This window comes from Medicago sativa, chromosome 1, assembly GCF_051527215.1.
Source record: "Medicago sativa cultivar Bolivia chromosome 1, Bolivia_mono, whole genome shotgun sequence".
Taxonomy (NCBI): Eukaryota; Viridiplantae; Streptophyta; class Magnoliopsida; order Fabales; family Fabaceae; genus Medicago; species Medicago sativa.
In genome coordinates, this window is record NC_140749.1 from 23,220,684 (window position 1) to 23,233,137 (window position 12,454).

General features: G+C 31.0%; 1 protein-coding gene across 1 annotated transcript; it reads right to left on the reverse strand.

The window, feature by feature from the left end:
- Positions 1-2,002, reverse strand: LOC146953710 (uncharacterized). Its single transcript, XM_085711548.1, has 2 exons — positions 1,514-2,002; positions 1-667 (listed from the first exon to the last, which is right to left on the reverse strand). Exons 1-2 carry the CDS (start codon positions 1,862-1,864, stop codon positions 254-256), a joined length of 765 nt encoding a protein of 254 aa, XP_085567674.1. The 5' UTR covers positions 1,865-2,002; the 3' UTR covers positions 1-253.
- Positions 2,003-12,454: the final 10,452 nt, after the last annotated feature.

A 12,454-nucleotide genomic window follows, 5' to 3' on the forward strand; every position in this document is an offset into this window, starting at 1 on the left:
TTGGAACAAAAATAGTACAATATCATTATATTATTTTAGACAAAAAACAAAAATAATATAATATCATTAATTTACAATTTTTTTTGTTACATATAATAGTATATAATAAACTAAAGTTTTAGACAAAATTTCAAGCAGCCACCAACAGACGACATGATCAAACAACCCACCTACTGGCCTACCTTAACCAAAATCACAAGAATCTTAATTTTTCCCTTTTTTCCTTTTTTTGAGTAACACAAGAATCTTCACATCATATGTTACTACCTCGATTATTTCTCCCAAGAAGTCCTTCCATAATCACTTTTTTCTTATACTCCTCAGAATCAAAATCCACGTCATTTTTTGACATTATTTTGGCACCATCTTCCTCATAATTTCCAACACCACTATTTCTAAAACGTGGTATAAAATACAACCAAGCTGAAGTACATAGAATGGCACAAAAGCGACCCCAAAATATCATTATCACTAGGGTCACACCTAGTATGGACATTCCAACTATAGGATCATACGAACTTCGTACGTTTTTTAGGTTTTTGATTGTCGTTTGGTTTTGTGTTGTAGACGACACCCTTCGTTCTTGTCGTTTTGGTCGTGTTGGAGTAGTTCTACCTTGTTCATGTGTGTCTTCTGTAATAATGTCATCAATTGGACCATGCCTTGTCTGAACCAAACATTAACAAACAAAATAAATAATATTTAAAACATGGTGAATAAAATAATTTATTTATCAAAATGATAATTTAATTAAAAAATCATGATGAAAAACAAAGATATCATTACAAAACATATATACAAAAATATCAAAATGTTAATTTTATGAAAAAAAATCAAAATGGACAAGAGATATCATAAAATTCTTGAAAGTTTAATTAAAAGTAATTAAACAAAGGTTTAATTTAATAGAAAAATGATTTATATATTTAATAATTATACTTAATATTGTTCCTTCAAAAAAAAAATTATACTTAATATTATTGAAAATTTTAATATTAATTAACTTTTTTAAAAAAATGAATTTCTTGGTACATAAAATAATTGACTTAATTAAACAGCTAGCTAGTTGCAGAAATAAACAGTTTTTTTTTTCTTTTTCTGATGGAAGTTGCAGAAATAAATAGTATTGAGACAATTTAATATCAAAGTATAGTTGAGAGTGTAACCAAAAAAAGAAAGTATAGTTGAGAGAAAGACATACATTTAAGAAGGGTCGTATTTGTATTTTACCTAAGGAAGGAAGGGTCGTATTAGAGCTTAATTATCCCATTGTAGTCAATTTAATAATAACGACTAAAATTTACTACTTCAAGTGTGGTAATTTGTGATAAATGGTTCTCTCAAAAATGTGTGGTAGTTGGTTATGAATTTGCTACCATGTTAACATAATTTTTTTTAATTATGTTATAGGTATGAAATATACATATATCCTTAATTAAGCTACACAATACTAATCTCCCTAAAAATCATGAACTTGTTAATAGGTTGGAGATGATTATATATAGATACATACCTGTGTTGGTGTATAATAAGGGGTGCCGGGGAGCACCACCGTAGACGGCGGAATTGACGGTGGAGAATTGGTTGGTAGAGTTTTTTTAGATTTATGATGAAGAGTTAAAAACTTTGACCGTGACTTTGAATAATGAGAGAATGAAGCTTCAAGCGGCACCGTTTTGGACGTTGACTTCATTTTCATTTTAATCCATCTCCATGAAAACCAACTACTTTTCTTTTGCTTTGGAATAGGATTAGATACTTTAACGTTTGATGAATCATTTGTTGAAGGTTTATTTGGTATGTGTGATCTAAAGCAACATAGAAAAATAGAGGTTTTAGATTTTGAGTTTTTGGTTTTGGCCATGGAAAAAGTTAGAGAAAGTGAGAGAGATGAACAATACTATAGTAGTTCTTGCTAGGAAAAATGAGAGATGAACATGATTATTATGAAGTTGATGGTGGAATTTTTAGAAGGGAAATATATGAACGGTTTAGTTCTTGATGGTGATGAAAGCATGATTAAAATATATGAGGGGGTAGGGTATATGGGAAATTGTTTAAATGTTTTATTTTATATAGAATGTGATTTAATTGTTTTTGATACATAAGTGTGGTTTATGGAAGACTTAGACTTTGTCATTTTAGTCTAATCTTCCCTACACGTTTACACCTTCCTCACGTTTCATCTTATTTATTTGTAACTTATTCTCCACTCTCCCTCAATTTTTCAACATGGATGTTTTTCCTAGGTATTATTCTTTGGTGATGTCTATAAGGTACCATTTTTGTTCTAGTTTATACGTGCATGCCTTGTCGCGATGAATATATATATAAAAAACATTACTCCTTTTAAGAAAATTATTTTTCGAGAACAAGCAGTTGAGTTTAAGTAGTTAAAAAGATTATTTCATTCAAACAAATTGTGTTAGAAAAATTTGAGCTTGATTCTTGAACAACTTTTAACCAAACTTTACTTATCTTTGGTCTAAACTCTAGATTAGTATGATCCATTTCGTATAAGAATAATAGGGTTAACATGAAAAACTTATTTTGAAGAATTTTTTCGTTATTTTGGAGATAATTCAAAATTTATTTATTTAACATAAAAAGTTACCATTTAAATATCTTGAAGAGTGTCCCGGAACATTCGTTAACATTTCCCTATAAATAAATGGATGATAAAGTATGAAAGTGTTGACCGGTTATAATATAAAGACAAAAATATTACCTAAAATTAATTAAGAATGAATTGTGTAATTCATCTCTTTTCCATTTATACGATTTTCATAATGTACACAAAATGGTTAAATATGTCTATTATCGTAGGACGTGAGAGGGATCTAATTGGCAGCGAGTGAATATTTCAATTGAGGATTTCAAATCAAGTTTTTGCTAATATTTATGATTATTAAAATTCATGTGTTTTTTGTGTATTATGATGTCGAATATTCAAATATAGCCACCCTGTTTATTTTAAGGGATGGCCACCATGTTAGGATGCAGTCTATATTGTGTGTGTATATATTTTATTAATGGAGCCCCTTCCGGTTGGAAGAAAATAAGAAATACTTTTTTAGGGGGAAAATAAGAAATACTTAATTTGTAAGGAAAATAAGATAAACCAACTATTTTTTTGTACTAAAAGAAGATATGGTTGATTGTATCCAATCTGTAAATTTTGCAATTTTTAAAATATTCTATAAAAAAATAAAAAATAAAACTAGAGGCATACCAAAATTGTGGGGGCAATTTTTTCTAGCTTGATCACGACACGTTTATTTTTAAATTAAAGAAAAACCTTGAATTGAAACATTCATTTTGTGCGTATGATAATGAAAGAGGAGCATATTGAGGCCAAATTAAGTATTAAAATGATTCATTTTGAAGTGAATAATTAATAATATTTTAGTAAAACAAATTATTTTTATTTAATTTGTTTTAAGCTTTATAACAAACCTATTTAATGAATTATTTTAATCAATCTTATGCGCTTAACCATTATTTGGTCCTTAATGTATGATACGTTTTCATTATAGTATATGAACGTACCAAAATCATTCACACACCCTCGAGTGTCTCTTTAATTAACCATTTTAGTTATAGAATGTGCTCTATATGTTAGTCGCTTGGATCCTATTTGCGTCAATTTTGTCAATTAAATTACAAACAAAAAAGTCAATCGGGGGTATAATCAATATCTCTCTCTTATCCGCTTTTTACACCCTAGTTGTCACCTATTTCTTCTTTTGTCTACTGAAGATGGGTGATTTAGTGTCAATTTTGACGCAGAATCGCCCATTCAAGCAAATGAAATATATAGAATATATATATATATATATATATATATATATATATATATATATATATATATATATATATATATATATATATATATATATAGGGTTTTGCTAGAAGCCACCCATGAAGGTGTCTTTTAGCAAGTCACACCTCAAGGTGTGATTTTCACTTTTTAGTTATAACTTTGCTAAAAGACACCTTCATAAAAGTAAGTTGGTGTCTTTTCGCAAATGCTCATAGAGTAACTTGCTAAAAGACACCTTCACAAAAGGTGTCTTCTAGCAAAACCCATATATATATATATATATATATATATATATATATATATATATATATAGGGTTATGTTACAAGACACCTTCATAAAAAGTAGTGTGGTGTCTTTTATCAAGTCACACCTCAAGGTGTGATTTTCACTTTTTTAGTTATAACTTTGATAAAAGACACCTTCATAAAAAGTAGTTGGTGTCTTTTAACAAATGCTCATAGAGTAACTTGATAAAAGACACCTTCACAAAATGTGTCTTCTATCATAACCCATATATATATAGGGTTATGTTACAAGACACCTTCATAAAAAGTAGTGTGGTGTCTTTTATCAAGTCACACCTCAAGGTGTGATTTTCACTTTTTTAGTTATAACTTTGATAAAAGACACCTTCATAAAAAGTAGTTGGTGTCTTTTAACAAATGCCCATAGAGTAACTTGATAAAAGACACCTTCACAAAAGGTGTCTTCTATCATAACCCATATATATATATATATATATATGGATTTGCTAGGATACACCTACTAGTTTTTATTAAGGTGTGTTTTAGCAAAAATATAACTAAAAGGTTGTTAAATACACCTTAAGGTGAATGTTGCTAAAACACACCTTCTTAAAAAATAAGTGGGTGTATGTTAGCAACTCCTATAGGCATTTGCTAGAATACACCCACTCATTTTTTTAGAAGGTGTGTTATAGCAAGTGAATAACTAAAAAGTGGTTAAATACACCTTAAGGTGTAGCTTTGCTAAAACACTCCCACATAAAAACTAGTGGGTGTGTTCTAGCAAACCTCATATATATATATATATAAGAATCGGTTAGTTGGTATTAATATTTTACTCCCTCTGTTTCAAAATGAGTGTCACTTTAGCCAAAAAAATTTGTTTCAAAATGAGTGTCGCTTTACATTTCCAATACAAGTTTAATTTTTTTCTTCCAACTTTACCCTCTCCAACTTTTCTCTCACACAATTTTCAATGCAACTTTAATTTTGTCTTTTTCTAATAAAGTAAGGGCAGTTTAGTAAAAGCGTTATGTCCAATGATTATTTCATTCTATTTCTTAATCTGTGTGCCAAAGCTTAAAGCGACACTCATTTTGAAACGGAGGGAGTACTTTCTAATTCTCCTCCACTCACTTGGGGTAAGCAAGAATTCGATCTCGATAATTTTTTTTGAAGGAAAGATGCTTATAGCATTTCATTAGCAATAATATGTTCAATACAACGAGGTACACGATAATAAATCATGGGACTAGCTGCTAATGTAGCAACCCCTGCTAAAGAATGAGCTACCACATTTGCTTGTCGTCTGCTAAACTCCACCTTAGAGTTGGTAAAATGTGCGGTGAACAATTGTCGACATGTCTTGAGAACATGGCCAGTCTCTGATACATCCACCCGGTTCGGATGAAAAGCATCCACTATAACCTTAGAGTCGGAACAAAAATCAACATGATCGAAGGCCAATTCGATCTCGATCATGATCACATATAGATAAAGTTTGATTAATGATTGTTTTAAGAGTAATGTAATTTGTATTCTAAGCGTTCAACTTATTTGGAGAAAATAAAATAAAATATATGATTTGTTTTGAAAATCCTCTAAAAAAAATTGTATTGAAAATATAAAATTTAAAAGTTTTTAGGTAAAATAACGAGTAAACTAAAATAAAAAGAGAGAAACAAATGATGAATGGCATATATCTGACCCAGTAAAAGTCAAAAGGAAATTGCACAAAAAGTGTTAGGAGAATCAACCCTAATTGGTATTGAAAACAATTAAACGTCTATAATTTCTATAAGAAAGAACCACATCAAAAAACAACAATCCGCAATCGAAAACTACCCTGAGATCAATTTTAAGGTGAAAGCGGCAAAATCAGGTCGTCTTCAACCCATTGAAGGGGTGATGTTCATCGGAACCCTTTAGGGAGTACATGCATGTGAATATAAAACCCATCAACATCCTCCAATCTCAGAATACTTGAATAGATCCAAACCAAAGAGAGATATGTTGAACTTGATCTCCGATCTCAAATTTAGTGAAGCAACGAGAAAACTCACACCCTATAAAAAATTTGAACCAGACGAAAATCATGGTCGCCACCGCCACAAATATGAAGTGTAACGGGTTGAATCTGACACAATTCATCATTTCGAACTCCAATTGGACCATATCAAAAACATGAAGCACCGTCTAGGGTTCATTGGTGGTGAAACAGAGAACGTGTGCACCACTGGCAGTGTGAGGCTACATCTTGAGGGCAAGAAAGGAGAAGAGAGGTCCTCTCTATTTTCAATTGGGATTATAAAAAATAAAAAATAACACTTCAAATTAAAATGTAGAAAAAACCAATTTTTAAGATACTAAATACACAATTTCTAAGAAAATACTTCTATATTTAGGTTCTTAACTCATGTCTCAAGGACACAAGTTAACATTTTCGTTTGTTTTAAGGAAAATGTTAACTAGTGCCCCCGGGGGCACTAGTTAACAAGACCCTATAAGGAAAATGTTAACTAGTTAACAAGACCCTTGTTTTAATCACGATTTGAATTTGTGTTCTTTCAAACAATTCATATTTATTTGAAATTTATTGACCATTTGAATTCAACTACTTATAATATTTTTTTAGAAACAATTACTTATAGTATTTGGTCTAATAGTAAATCTTGCATATTCAACTCCGTCCATATCATATTAAGTATTGTATTAACAAATCATTTATTAAAAAGGTACTCCCTCCGTTTCAAAATGAGTGTCGCTTTAGCCAAAAAATTTGTTTCAAAATGAATGTCACTTTCAGTTTCCAATGTAATAATAACTTTTTCTTTTCAATTGTACCCTCCAATTAATACTCTGCACACTACTTCCAAAGTATTACTTTTAAAACTAATCAATAGTTAATAAGGATAATTTGGTAAAATAACCATTCTCTTTCGTTTAATCATTGCATTTCTTAATATGTGTGTAAACACCTAAAACGACACTCATTTTGAAACGGAGGGAGTACCATTTTATATTTAAATATGTGTTTAGTCCCTGTAAATAGGGCTTACTTGAGTTTGTATCCCTGTACTTACTAATCCTTCCAATATTGTCATGCAATTACTAATCATTTATGTTTTGGTCCTAATTATATCGTATTACTTATGTGGCACGTGATTACAGACGTTGCACAATCTGACTGGGATAAAACCTTGACGACTCATCATTTTCCACCCAAAATGACAACTTCATCCTTAATAAATCCAGCCACGCGAGAAAGACCAAAACACCCATGTCTTCTTTCTTCCATATTCCCTCTCTTCAAAAATAATTCCTTCTTCATAAATAAGCTTGTTCAGTCCAACTAATAATCTTAACCCAATATTTCCTACAAACAAAACCCAAACATTTCCTATCAACATCCATCCATTATCAAGTAACCATTTTGAATCCTAATTTGGTAATCTCCTAACACCAGCAGTAGCATAAAGAAAAGGTGAGGTGCTTTTATGAAAATCTTCAGGAATTTCTTTCATAGCCCATTTTAAAAGCGCTCTCAACGCGCCCTTTAAACAGGTTACATTATGAATCAATTTATCTAAACATGTTTCGTTTCCATTCGATCGTAAGCACAATCACTATGTGAACTGGATTTTTTTCTTTAACCTATTTCACAATGAAGTAACCAAAATCGGAAGTGAAGGACGTTCGTTTTTTTTTTGGGTTGAATTTCGGCTTTGTAAACTTAGACAATTTCATTGCTGCCACAATCCAAAACGACATAGTATTTATTAGATGAAGATTGGTTGTGAGAGTAAATTAGAGATGAAATTGTGTAGATGGCAAGGATGAGGAAGAGGAGGCATAATAAGAGGGTGATGGATCGGGCCCATTTTTTGCGGGTTGGGCTTGAGGTTTGAGGTGGTTTAATTTTGGAGAAAGTTGGATTTGGGAGAAGTTGTTGTTGTTGATTGTGTTGAGGGTTGATGGAATTGATAGTTGAGAAAGAATCTTAGAGGTTAAGGTGGCGGTAGAAGGTGAGATCTTGGATGGAAGATGAGATTTGAAGGGTGCTTTTGCTGCCGAAAATTTTGCTGAAAACCATTGTTGATGAGGGAGGAAGAGAGAGAGAGAGAGAGAGAGAGAGAGAGAGAGAGAGAGAGAGAGAGAGAGAGAGAGAGAGAGAGAGATTGTGATTGTGATTTGTGGTTATGTTGCATTTTGTTGCATTGTGATTGGTGTGAATTAAGGTTCTGAAATGTGGAGAGTGGAGGTGAATTGATTTGAGTGAGATTTTGAGGAGAAAACTGAATGAAAAGGAATTAGAGTTGTTGTTGTTGATGGTGATTGTGTAATTTATGAGATATGGTGGGAGTGAAAACAAAGAAGAAGAAATGTTTTTTTTTTTTTTTCTGTATAGAGAAGAAGAGAGGGGATAGAGAAGAAAGAAGTTAGGGGTATTGTTATCTTTTCTCACATGTCTTGGTTCATTAAGGGAAAAATAGTCATTTTGGGTGGAAAATGCTAAGTCATCATGGTTATATCACAGCTAGATTGTGCCACGTCATTGCCACGTCAGTAATCACATGCCACATAAGCAATCAGATGTAATTAGGATCAAAACTCAAATGATTAGTATTGTAGGGCAATTTTGGAAGGATTAGCAAGTATAAGGACGAAAATTCAAGTGAACCCTATTTGCAGAGACTAAACACATATTTAAGCCTTTATATAATATAGAATATTGAGTAAAAAAAAATATAATACAAATTATTTTATATTTAGGTCTAATTTATGTATGCATATAATGCTAACATTTAAATATACTAACAGAATGACAAGAATTAATGTTATAGTTTTTCTACTGTGATTAATTGTATATTGACATATATCAATTTTGTTATATTATATCGTAGTTAAATTTTACAAAGTGTGTCTAAGTTCTCACCTCCACTCTCCACATTTTAGAATAACTTTTCATTCCCACCATATCTTCTTCTTCTTCTTCTTTGGCAAAAAGCTTTGATGGTTATAACTTTTTTTGCACAATAAAAAAGATAAATTTTATTTCATACAAAAAATTGCAGGTAAAGTTATTATTGTAGCTCGATAAATACAATCTTTAAGTATTTGGGTCTTCTGGTGGGGGCAAATCTACGCCTGGAGAGGACTTGGGTGCCTCTCATCAATCTTATTTCTTCTCACCTTTTCGTTTGGAGTATTAAATTTGTGAATCTTGGGGCATTGTGGTGTTGAATAACTCGGTACTCAACTCGATTTCCATCTTCTTTCTCTCCTTCATGATATTGTCAGTAAAGGTGTGGAAGGTGACATGAAAGTGGGAATGGTTAGAGCGTTTTCTTTGTCTTGGAGGAGTTACGCACCTCCCAAGGTTCACGTTTTCGTGTGGCAGCTGTTTCTCGATCGCCTTCCTACTAGCCGGAATCTTCTCACTCGTGGTGTCCTTTTAGACCCTCTTCAGTCTTCTTGTAGTCTCTGTGCAAGCGTGAGCGAGTCCGGAGATCAACTTTCTATCATTTATCAATCTTCTTTGAGTGTTTGGTACAATGTATGTAGGTGGTTGGGGTGGGAGTTGGTACCGAGGAGAATTCTTTGTTTGTTTTAGATATTTGTGTCTCTTGGAGAGCGAGCTAGGACTAGGCTTTGTTTTACTTTGGACTGGCATTCGACTTTGTGGACCCTCTCAAAGGCTCGTAATGATTTCATATTTATTGCGAAATCGGTGGAGGTTAGGCTTATTATGGATAGGATTAAGTTCCTTCTCTATAAGTGGTTATTTGGTAGACACCTTAAGCGTCATCGCACTTTGTACAAGTTAGGGGAAGAACCTTTAATCAGCTTGAACCAATAGGTTTTGTGCAGATGATAGAGATGGATTCAATCTGTATGGGGGATTTGAGTGGTTCCAAGATCTCTCGATTGTCTTGTTTTCCTTTCTTCATTGGTGATGTTGTTACCCTTAGCTTTTTCTTTTCTGTTTCTTTGGTGGTGTTTTGGGAATTTTTTTTCCGCATGTAGGAGTTATTTTTTCCTTTTTTTTTGCTTGGTGTTATGTGTTCTTTTATATGTCACGGGTGGGGACCTTGCTTTTGTACTTGGTGCTACGTTTAGGTGATGATTGTTTATATTTACTCTCTTTATCCCTAATTATAAGACCACTTGCAAAAAAATGTTTGTCCTAAATATAAGGCAATTTACAAATTTCTAGATGCATTCATTAATCTTTTTCTAATTATACCCCTTATTGATTCTCCTTCCGGTCTTAAATATAAGAAAATATCCTTTTTTAAGCTTCAGTCAATAAATGATGTATCTGACTATAATATAAATCATGTATATCATTTATTAAATGAACCTAACAAATGAATCCTTTCTTATAGTCGAAACTAGAGAGAGTACTATCAATTGGCTTGTAATATGAAAAATCAACCTTAAATGCATATAAAAGACAATTTAATAATAACAAATTTATTAATCCACAACATGTTTTAATATCCGTAATTTTTGTAAAATACTTTTATACTCCCTCCGTTTCAAAACGAGTGTCGTTTTAGTTGTTTACACACATATTAAGAAATGCAATGATTAAAAGAAAGAGAATGGTTATTTTACCAAATTATCCTTATTAACTATTGGTTAGTTTTAAAGTAATACTCCGGAAGTAGTGTGCAGAGTATTAATTGGAGGGTACAATTGAAAAGAAAAAGTTATTATTGCATTGAAAACTGAAAGTGACATTCATTTTGAAATTAATTTTTTTGGCTAAAGCGACACTCATTTTAAAACGGAGGGAGTATTAACTATTACTTCGGGTGGAGTATATAAATCTTCTCTTTGCCATTAAAAAAACATTAAATTATCGAATTAGAACATTCGTTATTTGATAAGGAAAGCCGGCTGCTATAGGAGAAGTGAAGCTCCTTTTGGTTAGTTATGACTAAACATTAAATTATCATAATTAAATTATTATAATTTTCAGTGTCAAATTTGGACAACGTTTAAACCAGGGACATCCTCCTTAATTAAGACTTGATTACGATAGATAGAGACAGAAAAATTAAAAGATTATAAAAATGGAAATGACATGGCAAGTTTCCTCATACCAAATACCAAATCTGAAACCAAAAAGTGTTTTAGTTGAGGGTCGAGAGAATTCACTATAGAGCTATTTATTTTTTGTCTCTTATGCCCAAGGATGCTTAGATGTGATAACACGTGTCTCTTATAACTTAACCAAAGTTCTGAGTTTAAATCCCGTCTTGAATATACACTAACGTTAAAAGTTGAAATTCTCAAAAAGAGTTTGTCGTCCATTTGAATCTTACAAAACTCGAAGGATTAATCTTTGTAGTTGCATACGTGGAAGATATCAGATTTAAAAAATATATATATATTATAGTAGCATTTAATAACCACTTATTTTCTCAAACCTAATCCCCCAAACAAATTTATTAAATAATTTCGACAAATAATTTTGTATCATTGTATTTCACCAAAAAAGTTCATTTATTATGATTTATTAAATGAAACATGCAAAGAAAAATATAGCCACCCTTCTCTATTTCGCAATTCGACTCTATATTTTATCTTGAGATGAAATAGTAAAATACCTTCTAAGAGCTGATGATTAAATATGTACTATTATTATTATTATTATTATTATTATTATTATTATTATTATTATTATTATTATTATTATTATTATTATTATTATTATTATTATTATTAACTAACATGATACTTAATTTCTTATTGTAATTTTATAATTATTTTGTAGAGGATTTTTGAACAATGTTTATTGAGGTTACAATGACAGATTCTTACCACTTAACTTCATCTCTTAAACAAATATATATCAGGTGCTGTAATCAAAACCAGATGATATGCATTAAAAAAATATTTTTAAGGAATACCATATCTAAAACATTGCTATGGGCTTGTGCAAATCTCCATCTTGCCAAACTTTTATTTAAAAAATAGAAGATCTTAACTGTTACCATCAAATACGCACTGCATGAGATCAATATGAAGATTATATTTATACAAATATTATGTGATAACTTTTGATACAATTTTTTTTATTGGTTAAAAATAATAGAGAGAAAAAAAGATGGAGAGTAAGAACGAGATATGAATATAAGAGAATTGTTCAAAAATTGTTTCAAAATGGTTGTAAAATATCATTTCTCTTACATATAGTAGTGGTTTGGATGAGTCAATCCTATATGTATCGCCAATAAAAAAAAATGGTTGAAGTTTATTGAAAAACTAGCTTAAATAATACTAAGAAGAATTCCAGACTTAGTACAACATGTATTATTTGAAGGGGTCATAGTCACTTTGGTTCCTGAATATATAATGAGTAGTCACAACAAT

What these genes read in the sequence shown, in the direction of transcription:
- LOC146953710 (XM_085711548.1), bottom strand. Translation starts at nt 1,864, where the DNA reads ATGGCCAAAACCAAAAACTCAAAATCTAAAACCTCTATTTTTCTATGT. An exon ending in CTTATTATACACCAACACAG is followed by an intron (nt 668 to 1,513) that starts GTATGTATCTAT and finishes TGTTTGGTTCAG; the next exon opens with ACAAGGCATGGTCCAATTGA.